This window comes from Macaca nemestrina, chromosome 17 (assembly GCF_043159975.1).
Source record: "Macaca nemestrina isolate mMacNem1 chromosome 17, mMacNem.hap1, whole genome shotgun sequence".
NCBI classification, from domain to species: domain Eukaryota; kingdom Metazoa; phylum Chordata; class Mammalia; order Primates; family Cercopithecidae; genus Macaca; species Macaca nemestrina.
This window is the reverse complement of record NC_092141.1, coordinates 12223220-12242691: the sequence shown is the minus strand read 5'-3', so window position 1 is coordinate 12242691 and position 19472 is coordinate 12223220. Positions and strand designations below refer to the sequence as shown.

The 19472-nt window shown below is 41.3% G+C and overlaps 1 protein-coding gene and 1 long non-coding RNA gene across 4 annotated transcripts in view; both read right to left on the bottom strand.

Annotated features, from left to right (window-relative positions):
* Nucleotides 1-11686, bottom strand: part of LOC105473552 (mitogen-activated protein kinase kinase 4) — a 122290-nt gene extending 110604 nt beyond the window's left edge. Inside the window, exons 1-2 of one of the 2 annotated variants that reach the window (XM_011727357.2) lie at nt 11524-11653; nt 299-331 (exon numbers count right to left, since the gene is read on the bottom strand). In XM_011727357.2, the coding sequence (XP_011725659.1) occupies nt 299-331; nt 11524-11638 (148 nt within the window). In that variant the 5' untranslated portion in view covers nt 11639-11653. Of the gene's footprint in view, nt 1-298; nt 332-11523 lie in introns of both variants that reach the window. The other variant, XM_011727358.2, reaches the window with a different exon arrangement.
* Nucleotides 11687-13693: 2007 nt separating this feature from the next.
* Nucleotides 13694-19472, bottom strand: part of LOC105473553 (uncharacterized) — a 28608-nt gene continuing 22829 nt past the window's right edge. For both annotated transcript variants that reach the window (XR_982311.3, XR_011615384.1), the window contains one exon: nt 13694-14751. This is a non-coding gene — a long non-coding RNA (uncharacterized lncRNA). The remainder of the gene's footprint in view (nt 14752-19472) is intronic.

Here is a 19472-nt window from a genome sequence, read left to right as displayed (position 1 = left end):
TTTAAATTAGGGTTAAATCTGAATACCTATATATACTTTTCTATACCTAAATACATATTTCCATATTATATACATCTAAATACTCATACATATTTTGCTATTTCAATTTCAAGTGAAAAAAGTACAATTTACAATCAAGAATATAATTTTTTTTAATATTTGGAAGAATGAAAAATGGAAGCTCTTTGAATGTAAAATTGCCAAGGCTAGTTAGCTGAAACAATAGTGGACACATTCCCAATACCAAGATGAATATGAAAAAAATAAATAGCATAATATCATAAAATTTGTAGCTTACTTTGTGCCTTTTCACAGAAGTTTATCTGAAAGCCTAAAGTAAAAAAGATAAGTTCCAGTTCATTTACTGTAAATCAAACAAACCAAAATTGGAACATGACATTGCATTTTTATATTAAATTTCGAATAAAACGAATTCAAGAACAGGTCAAATCACATTACCCCCACCAGAGACAACAATAACACATGAGCTTTCTTTAAAAACTTTAGTTCTGTCAGATGTAGATGTAATATATTCCATGAAACTGAAATCAAGTTTAAATTGTGTTGCAGTCTTAATCTTTATTTTTCACATATATTTAATAAAAAGAACTATAATATAAGCCCTTAGAAGTTAACAGTAACCTTTAAGATAGTTCTGTCCATTTTTTAAATGTTTTCAACCTACAAATACAGAATGTGAGTTACTTAACTAACTTAAATTACTGATTTAGAGTTACCCATGATTAATTACCATCTATGATTCAAAAGTTTCAGCACTTCATAAATTGTGAAACTTACACACACAAAACATTTCCTAGTAAATTAGCTAATTTCAAACAATAAGACAATGAACTGCTGAAGAGGGGTTGAGATGCTTCTAAAACAGGCCTGAAAAAAAGATAGTGTCCCTAGGAATGAGAAAGCCGAGTACTTTAGAAGTTATAAGAAGAAAACCTGTGAATTCCCCTTAGAAACCTAAACACATTTTTCAAATCCAGTTGGATCTGGTTACATCTTATGCACACATTGTATACAGATATAATTTTTAATAAGAGGCACCCAGTAAAATAAGCCATTTAAAACAAAAGCCTTCACAAAATATTCTTTCACCCCTAGTTTAGTGAGTGGATATCTGGTTTTGTTAGTGGTCTATCTATGCTTGTGTTTATTACTGTTTTGGGGAACAAAATGAAGGAAGTAAACTCACAATAACTTTGTGTTTAAACAAATTCAATCAAAACATACAGAAAAAAGAGCCAGGACTGAAGGAAGGATAGTTAAGTAGTCTTTCCTATCCAGTTATCAAAATTCTTAGGATTCTAAGAAGATACCATCTATAAAGTACAAAAACTGAAAAATGCTAATGTAGCCACTTTGACATGAAAGTATCTTTGGTGCACCACCAAAGTAATCCACTGTTGACTACCTTATCACACAAACAACAATGCAGGAAGAAGTGAGAATGGAGACTTCGTGGGAAAGAAGTACTAGGGCAAACCTAGAAGGTCTGACCCCGGTCTCTCTACCACTGAAGGTCAATATGCTGCCCCACCAAACGTGCAGTGGGAACAGAATTCACAAAGAAAAACAGAGATGTATGGGTCTTATAAGCCTAAGTAACTAAAAGCCGCTGGCCTCCTACCACGCAAAATGAACTGAGTACATTCAGGAAGAAAAGGGTCCTCTGGAAGTAGCAGGCAAGTCTTCCCCGCATCCCATTTGAAAAGGGAAGGTAAAACTCACCTTCTACTACAACGGGAGAGGAGGCTGGGGAAACAAACAACTTTAAAGTAAAATACCTTACTAGGTAGCAAAAAGAAAGAGGTGAAAAGGTGAGATAAGAGGTGAACAAAATAGTAAAACGGATGGTGAAAGGAGCAAGAAAACAAATTTGTAAGGTATATGATAAAGAAATCAATTGGATCTGTATGTAAGGTTGTGTAAAAAAGAAAGTTACATTGCTTAATAAGTGCATATTAAAAATGTTAAGGTATATGTGACTGAGAATGACAGAACATCACCAATGACTGCTCTAACACATTAGAAGCTAAGCCCCAGTTTAAGCGCTAAAAAACTCTCAAAACCTGAAGTTCTCTCACCAGTGCAGAATCTATGTAAGTAGCTACAAAGGAGGTGGAAAGGGGATTAAAATGTTCAAGGCATAAGTATAGACTTGTTCTTGGTATCTAATTATGAAGTGACCAGGTGAACAAATTCTGGGGTCTCATCCAAACGTCCATCTCTCCGCATTATTTCTCACTAAGAAAATACTTGGTAACTAGCCCAGAGTCCGCTGACAAGCAAGGGCTAAATTAACCGGAACACACTGGCTCACCTTTTCTTTAGCAATTCTGTAACTTTCTTAACATTATCAATTAAATTAGGTAAGAAGCTTTTTTAGTCTGTCTAAACGTCTAAGACCTGCAAAAGTCAGAAAGTTAGTGCTTACAGTACAGATTTGGGAAAGTACCAAATAGCTCCGCCAGCTCATACTCAAAAGGGTAAGGATGAGCAAAGGGGACAAGCAACAATCTTGTACAAGAGAAAGATGGTGGGAAGGAAAAGTGAGGAAAACTTCCAATATCCTCAACTTTACAAAATGCAAGTTCTTAGTTATGCTATAATATTCATTAGTACTCACTCACATAATTTTTTTTTTTTTTTTTTTTTTTTTAAGAGACAGGGTCTTATTGTCGCCCATGCTGGAGCGCAGTGGCATGATCACAGCTCACTGCAGCCTCAAACTCCTGGGTTCAAGCAATCCTCTCATCTCACCAGGTACAAGCCACTATGTCTGGCTAATTTTTGGGTTTTTTTGTTTTTTGTGTTTTTTTTGTAGAGATGGAGTCCGAACATGTTGCCCAGGCTAGTCTCAAACAATCCTCCTGCCTCGGCCTCCCAAAGTGATGGGATAATAGGCATGAGCCATCTCACCTGGCCAATATGTTTAATTTTTGAAGTCTCCCTTGTCTCCAAAATTCTGACTTCCTATTCACTTACTTTAAGTCCTATCTCTGGAAGTACTAGATAATCAATTGAACTTGTTGATAGTAATTGGCTACATTTTAAAAGTCTTGTGTGCCTCACTTTTTGTATCTGGGTGAACCATCTGTACCCTGGGGCTTAATTTGACATGATCCTCCATTTATATTTTCCCCATTGCAAGTAGGGGTAAATTTGAGTCTTTTTCATTTTTCCTGGCCCCAGGCAAGTTTAATTAAACCTTAGAATAAATATAAAGAATAATATTTATTTAAGAATTTAAATTCTTCACATTGATGAATCAGTATCAAAATGCATAGGACAGAATGCTAGTAAGCCTATATGAGAAATAAAGCTCCATGGGGGTTTTTCCTCCTCCTTTTTCTCTGTAGGTCTCTCCTACCCTCATTCCCACATTTGCCCCTCATTCTCACCCTCTTACCTCAATTTTAAGATATTTTATGTGGCCATAACTTGAAACCTGCAATTTACTGTTCTTACCACATACAGTGAGGTAAGAGGCTGTTTAGGATGTGTAAGGGTTTATAAAGACAAAAAGCAAACAGTATTTGATAAAGTAAAAAACAAAATGGAGCATGTTAGGAGAGCAGAGTTCTAGTTCCAACTGTGAAACTGAAGTCATTTCACTTGAGCCCTAGTTGTGTCATTTTAAAATAAATAACATTATCTCAAGGGTTTGAAAACAGTGTGCCTAAATCTAATATTGCTTGTGTAATGGCCATTTGGCCATCACAGGGTTTTGCAGCTATCTCCATTCCCATTCCTCTAGGTTGATGATATAAATCAGAGAGGGGGTGGGGCAGGACATAAGTGGTTTCCTACCTCCTCAGGAGCTCCTTCTGATTCCCTGGACATTCTGGATTTTTGTACTGCTGAAAGTGCATTATGAACTACAATATGAACCCACACTAAAGTAAAGAAAATCAGAGCTGTCTTACTGAGTCATGCCCATAGACCATGCTACAAAGTCTTTCCTCTGTCACATGCATGAAGGGTCTAGTTGTCTGACACCTTCAAACTTCCAACCTCAAAATTCTGGCATATGCCTTAAACCGCAGCTACCCATAGTAAATCACTATGGCTCTAACATCTAAGGCATTATCTAAACCTACCCTAAATTTGTATTTTCTCTGTACTCAGAGCAAGTTCCCCAAGATTTATTTCCTGCTGGTTTATTTCTTTTAGATTTCCTTACCTCAACTTTCTGAAACTTTATCAAAAGGGAGCCACCCTAGGTTGGCAATTCCAGGTTGTTAGAATTATCCACCAGTCAGGAGTTGATAAAATACTAATCAAATCCCTTCCACACTTCTTAAATTCAAGATCTTGTCCTCCTCATAATGCCAGCTCTTTCTCTCCTTTTGGGCAATGACCACCTTATTTATTCTTTGGCCACAAAACTAAATGCCACATTACCTTCTCAAGCCTGTTTAATGAAGCACAGGATACTGAGGCAGTAACTTACAATTATGCTCCTTCGGGCAAGTATCTAACTTATATGAGCCTCAATTTCCTCATTTGTGAAAAATAAAATACCCAAAAGAGCTTTGTGATGATTAAATGGGAAAATAAATCTAAAAAGTCCAACCAAAAGCCTGGACTAAAGCAGGTTATTATCATAGGCGCTGTTATTCCTGTTCTCTCCCTCATGGGAGCAATGATTATGGCACCTTCCCTATCTTTTGGGGCTCACCAGACCAGCTTAACCTACACAAAACCAGTCTTTCTCCTTTCATTCACAGTCATCTTGAGAGAATCAAAAGGGAAGGACTCCCAACAGCCCTGGGGATCCCCACCCCACACTCTACACCTCTGCCACAACCCTTCCTAGGCACAGCCTGGCATCCTGAGGACTCTAACAACCCCAAAAAGATGGATGCTTCCCCACGACAGGCACATAACTAGATACCAGGGAAACTGCCAAAATCATCAGGGGAGCTCCTTAATGTCACTGATTTCTTTAGCAAAGTCAGGCAATAAATAGACATAGGCATGTCAGATATATATACATCTGACATATAGATATCTCAGATATATATGTCTGGTAACACTTTGCTTGATTCCTCTTTTTTTAAACGTTTGAACAATTTGGTGTGTGTGTTCAGATATATACGTCTGGCAACACTTTTCTTGATTCCTCGTTTTTCAATGTTTGAGCAATTTTGGGTAAGATGAAATACAATATAGCTTGAAAAAGCTGCTGTGATGTCCATTTTAATCCTCTTTCTCCGTGGTGGAGAATAACGTGTTGTTCTTAAAGAACCAAGCTGCATATGATGTAACTGTTTTCTTCATTCAAAAGGCCCACCTTGAGTTGGGTAAACCACTGGCTAATCATCTCCTTTTCACTGTGCAGCTACAAGCAAGGCCAATCTTATGACTTGAATACTTTCTAATAATGTAAGTACACGTTAAACTCCCAACCTTACCGAGCGTGTGAAGAGATACCTGAAGATTTTCTGGAGTTGGGAGGAAACAGCTAGAAGCTAACCCACATCCACTAGCAAAAATAGTAATTTGCCCAGATTACAAATTTAGCCAGAATGGCAACATTTGTTAAATGTTATGCCAAATGAGTTCCTTTTATATATAGTGTTAAAAGGATTGTATTACCTTTCAAATCTGCACTGGTTTCCTGTAATTAAAAAGTCTTCTACTTACTTGGAGATTCCCAATCGAAATGTCTCCAGAATCAAAATGCCACTGTAAACCCTCCAGCAAGTTTAGAACATTGTAACATAAAGTGCACCATTCTTGGAGCACCAAGGCTCCAAAATCATCTCAAAAGGTGGCTGGTTGCTTGGAGCTTCCACCCCCTGACTGAAACCTAAAATAATCTCTCTCCTCTATTCCTGAATCTGCCTCATTTCTGGCAAAGATTCTTCCTTCAGACCTGAATGGCCGAAATGACTTCAAGAGGCTCAGAGAACCATGCCGTACAGCAGTAAGAGGAGCAAAGGCTACCAGTCACACAGGTGTTAAAACCCACCTCCACCAGAACAAATAAATGTCTACCCCCTAAACTATGAAAGGGGCTGTGCCCACTTACCTTTAAAGGGTGGTTGTGAGCATCAAATTAGGTAAGAACAGTGAAAAGAGAGTTGTTAACTGTTAGTTTCCCTTTCTTTTTTAAGCCTCAATTAAAGTTCCTCAGGTTGTATCATTGGAGCTATCTCCATCTCCTAGAAACTACAAAGGAGACTGACCTGGATTACGTAGAATGGAGTTAGGATTATGATATCCAGACCCCTAAAAATAAGGAAACTCTGTGGGCTCACATCAATCCAGCTTCTCAAATTAGTGAAAGAAGAAAAATTTACGAAAAAAGAAAACAACTCAAAATACAGGGTTAACTAATATCCCATCTTAAGTTTCAGCACACATTTACGCTAGTAAGGTATTTTATAGGAAAACGTGAAAAAATATGCATTCTAAAAGTGAGGTTTTTTTACTTTAATACTAGGGTTGCTCTAATTTTTAAGGGAACATAAAAAGAAATGCAATCTGTGCTTTGAGTGGGGATTAATTTGCTGAAGTGGACTTGTATGAGGTTATGTTAAATAGTGAAAGAAATGTTATGCAACACACTGGGAAAGGCAAGCAGTTCTGGGGTTTTAAACTCCTCACTGCACAATTCAGTTCTTTAAAATTAAAGATAAAGGTCTCCCATGGTTTTCGGAAACCAGAATAATTGGTAAAAATAGACAAAATCAAAAGCAGGACATTTCATATACATTTTATGTTCAAATATTATTAGGAGAAATAACTACATTGATTTTAAATCTTCCTAAACTTTTTCTTAACAGATATACTTCATTACATTTTCAAGTACTGGGTGTGTTTTCTAAAGCAGAATCAAGCTATCATCTTTTTACTTAAATTGATATATAAAAATGCTCAGCTAAGAGTAAGTAGCTAAGGACTGGACTGGTCCCTAAGTTTTCTGTTATATACCTATATTAAGACCTAAGAGGAGGAAGAAAAAAAACTGCCTAGATCAGCACTTTAAGAGAATCAGAGGCACCTACAACATATACTTTGTAACTATTTCTCATAACAAGTATTTTACAAATGGCTCAGTGTTTTTCCTAATGAATTATAGATTCTATTCTAACCATTGTAAGAAAACATCTATTGAAAACTGACATTTCTCAGCTAAGAGATCTTGAAATCTATTACATTTTAAGTGACTAGTAACTACAGCAGGCAAATAATGTCTAATAACAATCCGTATATACTTATATTTTATAATTTTCAAACCACTTTCATGTGCATTAAGAATGTGATTCTTAAAATGGCCCTACAGGTTAGGCATTCTCCCTATTTTAACAGATGAGAAATTTCTAAACAGAGAGTTCAGAAAAGTTAGGTAATTTCCCTAAAATCACAGTATTTGTAAACATCAGAGCAGTTACCTTAACCATAGTTTTCTGGGTCTAAGACCAGTGCTCTTTCCACTTCAACATCCTTCTGTTTCTTAAACATTACTACATGCTATGAGAACGCTAGCTGCTACAGCTACTACTGGAAAAGGAATCATCCTGCCTGTGCAATTTCATTATAGAAGCTGTTGAATTCTCAACTAACTGGCAAGCTTTATTAATCAGAATATGCTATTCTCTAACATGCCAACCACGATACTATCTAGTACTATTTGCTACACATCTCTAAGATTAATGACCTGGTGTAACGGGATCTTCTCTTTACAGGATTCACACTAACCCAGCTGAAGTCACAAGGCTTTAGATTTGCCACAAGAGAAAGTCCAAGCCATGGCTAGGAAGGTTCTTGAATGTTACAAGTCAATTCCATATTTTAGGTTGACTAAAGAATCATACTTTTCCACAGAATGATGCCCTAATATGCAAGAAATTTTCCTATTAAATCTATCTACATTCACAAATCATTGATGAAACATTAAGAAAAAAAACATTTCTCAGAGTAGTTCATTTGAGTATTGTTTCCTCTCTCAAATGCAAACTCATCCTAATGCCAAATACACTTTTATAAAACCACTTACCTAACTTGGCAAACAGATCTACATTTTGTTAGCTTTAGTCATCAAAGAACCAAAGCATAAGAACCACTCAACTTATAAAGGTTGGGTGTGTTTGTGAATGAACATGAAAAAAAAAAAAAAATGAGTCAGAATGAGTGAAAACACTCAAATCTATTGAGTAATAACAAAATTAGCAGTTATTCCCTATTACCTAAGGGACAGTGTGGTACAAATGGCCAGATTAGAAGCCACAACTGTTAGTATAAACTTGCAACTAAAGCTAGGTCTGTTGATTACTGTTATAAAGTCAAATTCACTATATATCCCATTCCAACCATCTACCCAACCCCTAAGAAAAAAATGAGCAGAGCAAATTGATAGCTAGACTTCTCTTTCATATCGTTCACATTGTAATTCATTTGGGAGTCCTCCGATCCAGAAAAAAAAAGATCTGGAGTTTGAAGTAGAACAAAATCTCATCTAGGATACTCTGACAGGACAGATCGATAACAAAAAGTGGGGAAATCAACAGGCTAGAGAGAACAGCAGGACCTAGTAATATGAAGCTGAAGAAATTGTGTAGTAAATAATGAGAGGTTAGGGATTCATTTACCAATAATAAAAGGGAACATTAATGAGACCATAACAATATTGTCGCTACTAACAATGATGGCTAATGTGTATTGCATCCTTACTACATGCCAGGTCCCAGGCTTACATGCATTCTCAAAGCCACCGGGGAGGTAAGCATTATTCCTACTTTCCAAGTGAGAAACTGAGGCTTCAGAAGGCTAAGTTCATTGCCTCTGGTCACAACACGCATACCTAAATCCCGGCCAAGAGATTCAAACCCAGGACTCCAGAGCTCTGGTTCTTAAGCAGTACATTAAGAAAACAATACTGCCCAGCCTGGACCACTCTTGGGCCACAAACATGAAGCCATGAAAAAGTATTCAAGGTTATCCAGTGCCCACCACAGTGCTTACCACGTAAGAGGATGGCCAAGGTCTACTGCATGAAACATTCCTTATGTCCCACAACTGAATCCTGCTGTTCCAAAGAGCATGGTCATTAACAACTCCCAGGAAGGAAGTTTTTTGAGTGGCAAGTATAACTAGATTGGGGGAGAAGGGAGTACATCAAACATCTTCTAAGGCCCACTCTGTGAAGTCTGATTGAAAGCAGATCCTTGGTAGATGAAGTATAGTATGGGAGGTGTGACTCTTAGCAGAACAAAACAAACCAAAAATAAAGATCCTAAATTGCTGCTTAAGTTCAAGCTTTATAACTCAGACTGTACTAGACAACATCCTGAGAATGTCAAGCACTTCACTCTGACTAATGAAAAGAGTTTCAAGAACAAGATACAACACATTCCTGAATCAATCAAGACTAGACACAATATTGATTAAAAAAAAGAAAGAAAGAAAATTCGGCAATAATTCAAAGAGAGGTCTTAGGTCCTTTTTCCTTCTAAAATGGGTTCTGCTTATTAGAAAGTTTAGTTAACTGGGTATCAACATACAAGGGCTGAGGAGAACGGAGAGCATCAGAAAAAAGTCCTAACCACTGACTTAAGAGTTCCTAGAACACTCCAAGCTCTTCCCTGCTTTCGAACCTTCATACACACTGTTCCCTTTGCCTAGAACCCTCTTCAGGTAAAAGAGGGTTAGGCTTTCCAGACAAGCCTTCTCTGACCATCTCATCAAGCAGACTGCCCTCTATTATTTTCTATCACAAAACCCAGCTTGTTACCTTTATTACTTTCCCAACTAGTAATTTTTCAAGTTGAGCTAAATAACCTTCCCTCCCCCATCTTCACAGGGGGATACCTCCATGAGGACAGTTAGAGACTCTTCAATTCTCTAAACTCAGCATGAGCGTTTTACGCAGATGCTCAATAAATATTTTTTGAACCAAAAAAAAAAAAAAAAGTATCCAGCTATTTCAAACTGTCAGCCTCCCCACCAATAAAACAAACCACCTTGTTTTCATAAGCTTTATAAGTCACCCATCTGGAACAAGAAATACAATTCTAAATTGTCATTTTGCCATTTCATTTCCGCCCCCCACCACCTAGATTCTAAAGCTGTACAGTCAGGAAGTCAGTCTTATACTTCATCAGTATAATGTGCTGTGCAACACAGCGGACTTCCAATAACTAATTCAATTTGAATGAATGATCTTAGGGCCTGCACAGAAAGTGTCCTTAAGCTCTGACATCATCCTGTCTATATATCTATCACTAGTTTTTATGTACATTAAAATTATTTCATGGGGAGGGTGACAGGGATGTAAAGATAAATAAAATCCTGTCTCTTCTTCCTGAAATACGGCATGCTCTATAAACATGAAATATTCAATAAATGTCTGCTGAACCTAACTAAAGACAAGAAGCCCTTTAAGAAGAATGGAATAAAAAAGTAACCATGGTCACACTGACTACCAAGGGTACCCCGACCCTTAATCTGTTAATAATTCAACACAAGCAGTTTGCTAAAGTTGTCAAGAGATTTCTGAGATTCCCTGTTTTAAAAACAGCATTACTACTCAAAATTCCCCAGTAAATTTAAGGAAATGGTCTCTAACAGGCTCGAGCCTGGTATTTTCAAAACACCCCTGTCAAGAGCCATACAGAGCTAATAAGCATTCCCACTGGGGAAAGCCATTAATTAGCAGAGCTGCCTCAAATGTCCAGACACTACAGTATCCCTTTGACCCCTGTCTATTTCCTGCATCTCTCCATTTAAACCGAATTCAGTTTTTTTTTTTTTTTTTTTTTTCTTCCTGCATGCAATGCTAACACAGAAATCCCTGGCCTGGAACAAAATGCCTCTCCCAGGCCAATGGCAGCCTACCTACCTACCTTACAGGTGGCACAGGCCTGGGCAACCCGCCCCCCACCCCCATCCCCTCCAGCGCACAGAAACCCTGCAAAAGTTTGAAAACGCAGGTTCCAAGAGGCCCGCGGAGCCCGAGGTCAGCTCGGTGGTCCGGCTCCAGCTGTACCCGGCGACAGCCAAGATGGCCCTGAGCGGGGCCCACTGCGGCGGCGGGGCCGAGGGGCGCCGGCCGGGGCCGCTGTCTCCACCGCCTACCTGAGCGGCGTCAAGGACCAGGAGGCAGGCCCGACGCCCCTCCCGCCCTGCCGCAGCCCCGAGCCGGCGCGTTCCCGGAAACGGGGGCCGGGCGGGCGCCAGGTAAGCGGCGGGGGCGATGGGGGTGGCCGCGGGGGCGGTCCCGGACCAGGTGGGCCCCGGGGGCCGGCGGGGAGCCCGGTAGGGCCCAGGGGCCAAGCGCAGGCAGAGGCCGCGGCCGGGGCCTATGCGGGCCGGAGCCCGGATCCAAGCCGGGCCGGAGGCGGCAGGGAGCGGGGCGGGAAGCCGGGGAGGGAGAGAGGGAGAAGCCGGCGGCTGCCGTGGCTTCCTCAGCCGGGTCCGGGGGCGTCCGCTGGGGCAGGCCGCGACGACGCGGGTTGCCGCGCTAGGGGGCCGGGGTCTCGGCGCGGCCGCGTTCCTTACCCTGCATGCTGCTGACGGCCGGGTGGCCCGGCGCCGGGGACCCTACGGGGCCCGGGGTGCCGCTGCCGCTGCCGCCCCCGGAGCCGCCGCCGCCGCTCGGGCTCGGAGCCGCCATTGTTGGGAGTGAGGAGCCGAGCGGCGCCGCGGCGGCTGCAATGCAGCAAGCTCGGCCTCTAGCACGGCCGAGGGGCGCGGCTTGCTCCCGCCTTGGCCCCGCCTCCGACACGCCCAGGACACGCCTCCTGACACGCCCCCGCCCGAGCCCGACGCGGGGCCGGCTCCAGATGCTGAGCTGCAGAACCATCCCGCTAAGGGTGCCCGACCTGTGAAGCAGACAGCTGTCTTGGACCAGGGCTGCGGGCCCGCGGGGCCTAAAGTGGTTTGCGGAATTAAAGGTGGGCCTGCATTTGTGGGGAAAGAAGGTACACAGCTTTTATCATTCCCATGGAAGTCTGTGACTCCTAAAAGTCCCCTTTCTTGGAATCTCAGAACCCCAAATCAGAATAGTAAAGTTGAAAAGGATCCCAGGGATCCCTTTCTTCTCCAGTCGCTAACACATCACTTCCAGAGGGGAGTTACCTGTAGCTATGGTTACAGTCTGGAGCTCCTCTTAAGCCCAATACCCCAACCCTCTACACTTCTCTGAGGGAAAAGGGGAGTCCTAAGGGGAACTAGCCAAAGTGCTATCCATGGACCCATCCCAAAACTACTGAACTAGAGGCTACATTTTAATAATACCGCCCGTTAAACTTGAGAAGCATATCTTTAAGTACTCAACACTCCCCAGCCTCCTGAAATATGCTATCTACATCACCATCTTCTCCTAAATGCACACTGGATTCCCTCCCCCAAATCCTTTACATCTTGTATAAGACTAGCCATAGTCATTATTGTAAGTTACATAAAATGACAACCCCAAAAAACAATATGAGGTTTCTTCCACTGCTTTGCACAGAGACTTTTATTTTTAGGAAGACAGTAGCTAAAAGAAGAGAAAGTTCTCTATGAGGTTAGGATTTGTGAGCCCACCACAATGTACTTGAAATGGTAAGACATGGGTTTCTAGCCAGGCAGCCTTGCCTAAAATGGAATAGCCAGTTATCCTGCATCCCAAAGAATGTAAGCCATGGAGCTGGACATTTTCTCCCATTTAGAAGCATCGTGTGATCTACACCTAACTTCTTTCCCAAAACTTCTTCCACCCAGACCTTATTTGATGCTGGGAGTTCCTCACAGCATGTTGGAAATGTGTCCTGGGTCAAAATAGCCCTGCCTTCTTGTTCTAAACCCAACTTCATCCATCATCTTGAATGCTCAGCTCCTAAAAGTGACTAGTCATAAACATCAAGTGGAGAGGCATTAAAGACAAATTGAAGGTGAGAGCAGGTAGGTGTACTTAAGTGGAGAGCCTGCCAGAATTCTCCTCCATGGGCCTCGCTGACTACCCAGTATCTTCAAGTCCAGATCTTATAAATATGGTCAGATCCTCATGTGGAAATCAGTAGCCCACCCAGCTCTTGTTGCTCCTGGGGCATCTTAATTGTGAGGCCCTTGAAGAGGAAATCTTATAAGAACCCAAAAAGAAAAATTCCCATCCAGTTGTTCAGCTCAGGTCACGCATGGTGGCTCACACCTGTAACACTCTGGGAGGTAGAGTCGGGCAGACCAATAGAGCCTAATAATTCAACACCAGCCTGGCCAACAGCTACTCAGGAGGCAGAGGTGGACCACCTGAGCCTGTGGAGGTCAAGGTTGCAGTGAGCTGTGTGAGCTGTGATAGCACCACCGCACTCCAGCTTGGGTCACAGAGTAAGATCCTGTCTCAAAAAATATATATATATATTGCTGACTGCAGGCTAAATATTCTGTCTACATCTTCTGCATGGTGCAGATGGGAAGAGAAACAATAAATGACAAAGAAATTGAGAAGCTGTAAGGGGTTCCCTAGCATTCTCTTTTTTTAAGGCACAGGTTGAAAAGTAGCTTTATTCTTTTTTTTTTTTTTTAATTATACTTTAAGTTCTGGGGTACATGTGCAGAATGTGCAGGTTTGTTACATAGGTATACACGTGCCATGGTGGTTTGCTGCACCCATCAACCCATCATCTACATTAGGTATTTCTCCTAATGCTATCCCTCCCCTAGCCCCCCACCCCGCCACAGGCCCCAGTGTGTGATATTCCCCTCCCTGTGTCCATGTGTTCTCATTGTTCAGCTCCCACTTATCAGTGAGGATGTGCATTGTTTGGTTTTCTGTTCTTGTGTTAGTTTGCTGAGAATGATGGTTTCCAGCTTCATCCATGTCCCTGCAAAGGACATGAACTCATCCTTTTTTATGGCTGCATAGTATTCCATGGTGTATCTGTGCCATATTTTCTTTATCCAGTCTACCATTGATGAGCATTTGGGTTGGTTCCAACTCTTTGCTATTGTGAACAGTGCCACAATAAACATACGTGTGCATGTGTGTTTGTAGTAGAATGATTTATAATCCTTTGGGTGTATACACCCAGTAATGGGATCGCTGGGTCAAATGGTATTTCTAGTTCTAGATCCTTGAGGAATTGCCACACTGTCTTCCACAATGGTTGAACTAGTTTACAATCCCACCGACAGTGTAAAAGTGTTCCTATTTCTCCACATCCTCGCCAGCATCTGTTGTTTCCTGACTTCTTAATGATCACCATTCTAACTGGCATGAGATGGTATCTCATTGTGGTTTTGATTTGCATTTCTCTGATGGCCAGTAATGATGAGCATTTTTTCATATGTCTGTTGGCTGCATAAATGTCTTCTTTTGAGAAGTGTCTGTTCATATACTTAGCCCACTTTTTGATGGGGTTGTTTGTGTCTTGTAAATTTGTTTAAGTTCCTTGTAGATTCTGGATATTAGCCCTTTGTCAGATGGATAAATTGCAATTTTTTTCTCCCATTCTATAGGTCGCCTGTTCACTCTGATGATAGTTTCTTTTGCTGTGCAGAAGCTCTTCAGTTTAATTAGATCCCATTTGTCTATTTTGGTTTTTGTTGCCATTGCTTTTGGGGTTTTAGTCATGAAGTCTTTGCCCATGCCTATGTCCTCAATGGTATTGCCTAGATTTTCTTCTAGGGTATTTATGGTTTTAGGTCTTACATATAAGTCTTTAATCCATCTTGAGTTAATTTTTGTATAAGGTGTAAGGAAGGGATCCAGGAAGTTTATTTTCTTTAGAGTTTATATTTTAGTACCTGCAGACATAAGTATAAAAAATCAAATAAAATACTTCTTTCAAAACATCAACACAACTTGCCAATGATTAGAAAAGATGCATGAAGGAAAATAGGGAGCCTCCTCCATACCCCCAGCAGGAAAACAGTTTTATATTTCCTTTGGCTTGGCCACTTTGGCATACAGGGAGAAGACTTCAACAGCCCCATAGTCATCTGGCAAATGTCTCAAATGTAGTATCCTGTCATCACCAGTCTCTAGATTCAGGATGATCAAATACCAACCAGTTCTACTGGAGCAATTTTCTCATCCTTTATTGCAGTACTTGCCAGTAGGGTTCCAATTTCCCTTATCTACATGTCACTTGTGTGTACATCTCAGTTCTGTTTTCAGCTTCCTTGGGGACTGGAATGGTGCCAAGAAATGGCTTGGGGGACTTTAGTCTTACCATTCCCATAAGCATTATGACTTTGGGAGGCCAAGGTGGGCGGATCACGAGGTCGGAGATCAAGACCATCCTGGCCAACATGGTGAAACCCTGGCTCTACTAAAAAATACAAAAATTAGCTGCGCGTGGTGGCGCATGCCTATAGTCCCAACTACTCAGGAGGATGAGGCAGGAGAATTGCTTGAACCCAGGAAGTGGAGGCTGCAGTGAGCCAAGATCGTGCCACTGCACTCCAGCCTGGGCAACAGAGGAAGACTCTGTCTCAAAAAAACAAAAAAAAACAAACAAAAAAAAAAACACACCATGAAAATCTTACTTCCAGTCTTCAATGTGCACAGTTGATATATTTACAGTCTCGTATAATGTGCTATAAGCCCTCTTTTCTAATTATACATATTTATTTATTTATTATTTTCGAGACAGAGTCTTACTCTGTCACACAGGCTAGAGTGCAGTGGCACTGTCACAGCTCACTACAGCTGAGATCTCCAGGACTCAAGCGATTCTTCCACCTCAACCTCCTGAAAAGCTGAAACTACAGACATGCACCATGCCCAACTAATTTTTGTAATTTTTATAGAGACGGGATCTCACCATGCTACACAAACTGGGCTCAAACTCCTGGCCTCAAGGGATCTACCCACCTCAGCCTCCTAAAGTGCTAGGATTGCACGTGTGAGCCACTGTGACTGGCCTTTAATACGAATTTAATATATATTCTTTTAATAGAAATCCTAGAAGCAACACTGCAGATTAGGCAACTACTAGAAAATTAATTTAAACACACACACACACACACACACACACACACATCCAATATTGTAAATAACAAATATAAAAGAAGGCTGGGGGTGTTGGCTCAAGCTTGTAATCCTAGCACTTTGGGAGGCCAAGGCGAGTGGATCACTTGAGGTCACGAGTTCAAGACCAGCCTGGCCAACACAGTGAAACCCTGTCTCTACTAAAAATACAGGAAAAAAAAAATATTACCCAGACGTGGTGGCGGGCACCTATAATCCCAGCTACTGGAGGAGGCTGAGGCAGGAGAATCACTTGAACCTGGGAGGCAGAGGTTGCAGTGAACCGAGATTGTGCCACTGTACTCCAGCCTGGGTGACAGAGCAAGACTCTGTCTCTAAAAAAATAAAATAAAATAAAATAAAACTGGCCGGGCGCGGTGGCTCAAGCCTGTAATCCCAGCACTTTGGGAGGCTGAGACGGGCGGATCAGGAGGTCAGGAGATCGAGACCATCCTGGCTAACACGGTGAAACCCCGTCTCTACTAAAAAATACAAAAAACTAGCTGGGCGAGGTGGCGGGCGCCTATAGTTCCAGCTACTCGGGAGGCTGAGGCAGGAGAATGGCGGGTACCCGGGAGGCGGAGCTTGCAGTGAGCTGAGATCCGGCCACTGCACTCCAGCCTGGGCGACAGAGCGAGACTCTGTCTCAAAAAAAATAAATAAATAAAATAAAATAAAATAAAATAAAATGTATATCTATATACACATATGTATAATAAATGATAAAATACTTCTTTCAGAACATCAACACAGGTTGCCAATGATTAGAAAAGATGGATTAAGAAATAGGGAAAAATAATATATATATATATATATATATATATATATATGAGAAAACATTCAACCTAGCAAATTCATTAAGGGAAATTGGGAAATTGAATTTAAAAAGAAATACAATAAATATATAACTAATCCTATTTTTTATCTAATAATACCTAATTCTGAGTTTGTGATAAAACTGACATATACTTGCATTGCTGTTGGTATTGTTAACCAGTAAGGTAAGAGCCAATAAGTAGATCTGCATATGACAAAAACAAGAATGCACTTTGATTTGTTCCAACTGAGGAAGCTATGTATGAGCTTTTTAACTTTTTCTTATGCTCACATTTCTCTTACATATTTGTGTTTTATGATTTCTTATGGACTAAATTGTATTCTGCTCCCTCTCCAAATTTACATGTTGGAGTATCCTAACCCCCAGCATCTCAGAATGTGACTATATTTGGAAATAGGGTCCTCAAAGTAAAATGAGGTTATATGAGTGGAACCTAATCCAATATGACTGGTGTCTTTATAAAGAGATTAGGATGCAGACACACAGAGCGAGGAGAAGATGATTGTCTACAAGCCACAGAGAGCGTCCTCAAAAGACACCAACTCTGCCTACACCTTGTACTTCCAGCTTCCATAAGTGTGAGAAAATACATTTCTGTTGTTTATTGGTTCTCTTGGTACTTTGCTATGACATCCCTAGCAAACTAATACACAGTTCAGAAAAATAAATTGCTTAAAAAAGTTAACCTTTTTAGTAACTATAGTGGTAGCTGGCATAATCATTGGAGAGACAAGAAGGCATTTAAGCAACACATATGAATAAACAGCAAATTTACATTTATAAGTTATCCTTAAAGGAATCCCCAAATGTGCCTGCAACTCCTGGCTCTGCCATGTAGTGATTTTATCTTCCCACTAGAGTAGATGAAAATAACAAATTAAGGTGATTGTTAAGAGGAATGTATGGCAATATCAAAGTGCCCCATCCTGAAAGAGGTTGCAGAGAAAGAGTAATGTCTGTGTATTCCTTGCTTAGAGAACCTTTGTTGAGAAATCTAGCTTGCTTGTTCTTTTTGATACATATGTCAATGGTTAAATTAAAAATACATTTTTTTTTTTTTTTTGAGATGGAGTTTCGCTCTTGTTGCCCAGGCTGGAGTACAATGACATGATCTCCGCTCACTGCAACCTCCGCCTCCTGGGCGCAAGTGATTCTCCTACCTCAGCTTCCCAAGTAGCTGGGATTACAGGCATGCGCCACCACGCCCGGTTAATTTTGTATTTTTAGTAGAGATGGGGTTTCACCATATTGGTCAGGTTGGTCTCAAACTCCCGACTTTAGGTGATCCGCCCGCCTCGGCCTCCCAAAGTGCTGGGATTAAGGGGTGAGCTACCACACCTGCCTCAAGAATACATTTGACACTTCACATTCCTAATAAAGAAAAAATAATTTACAACTGGATTTCACCTTAGGACCCCAATTTCAGCCTCTGGGAAAGAAACAAGGTCAGACACCTCTATTTGGATGGAACAGTCACCAGATATTCCATATAGCCCCAGCAATTGTCTTTGAGCAAAACGCCCACCCTCAAATTGCCAAGGGCTCAGGACCAGGCCACCCAGTGATGGATGTTGCCTCTTCAGGCAGAGAGCTGCAAGCTGTGCAGGTTTCTGAATGTCATTCGAGCATCGCATTTAATTGGAAATACAGGGCCTGTGAGAAACTTTAACCAGTTCACACCATGAAAGAACCAAAGTTTCATCTGGTTCAGATAAAAGAATATATTACTTTTTTTTTTTTTTTTTTTTTTTCTTTGAGACGGAGTCTGGCTCTGTCGCCCGGGCTAGAGTGCAGTGGCCGGATCTCAGCTCACTGCAAGCTCCGCCCCCCGGGTTTACGCCATTCTCCTGCCTCAGCCTCCCGAGTAGCTGGGACTACAGGCGCCCGCCGCCTCGCCCGGCTAGTTTTTTGTATTTTTTAGTAGAGACGGGGTTTCACCGTGTTCGCCAGGATGCTCTCGATCTCCTGACCTCGTGATCCGCCCGTCTCGGCCTCCCAAAGTGCTGGGATTACAGGCTTGAGCCACCGCGCCCGGCCTTTTTTTTTTTTTTTTTTTTGAGACAGAGTCTCGCTCTGTTACCCAGGCTGGAGTACAGTGGCATAATCTCAGCTCACTACACCCTCCACCTCCGGGTTCAAGTTATTCTCATGGCTTAGCCTCCCAAGCAGATGGCACTACAGGCACACATCACCATGCCCAGCTAATTTTTTGTAATTTTAGTAGAGATGGAGTTTCATCATGTTGCCCAGGCTTGTCTTGAACTCCTGGCCTCTAGTGATCCACCCACCTTGGTCTCCCAAAGTGCCAGAATTACGGGCGTGAGCCACCGCGCCCAGCCAATATTACTAATTTTGACTATTAACAATCATGCAGAATAAAGATTTATGAGCAAATGTTCATGACAACATTATTTATATGAGTGAAAGAATGTAAATATCTCACTCTAAGGCATTACCAAAAGTGAATACTGTGCTACCATTTATGCTAGTGAATACCGTGGTCTCACCAAATACGAACATATTACGAAAGTATGAGATTCTATTCTGCCAGAACTACACCCACAACCTGTCCACGTATTCTGTATTCCATTGCTATAACCTCACTGCGGGGGGGGGAAAAAAAGGACTGGGCACGGTGGCTCACGCCTGTGATTC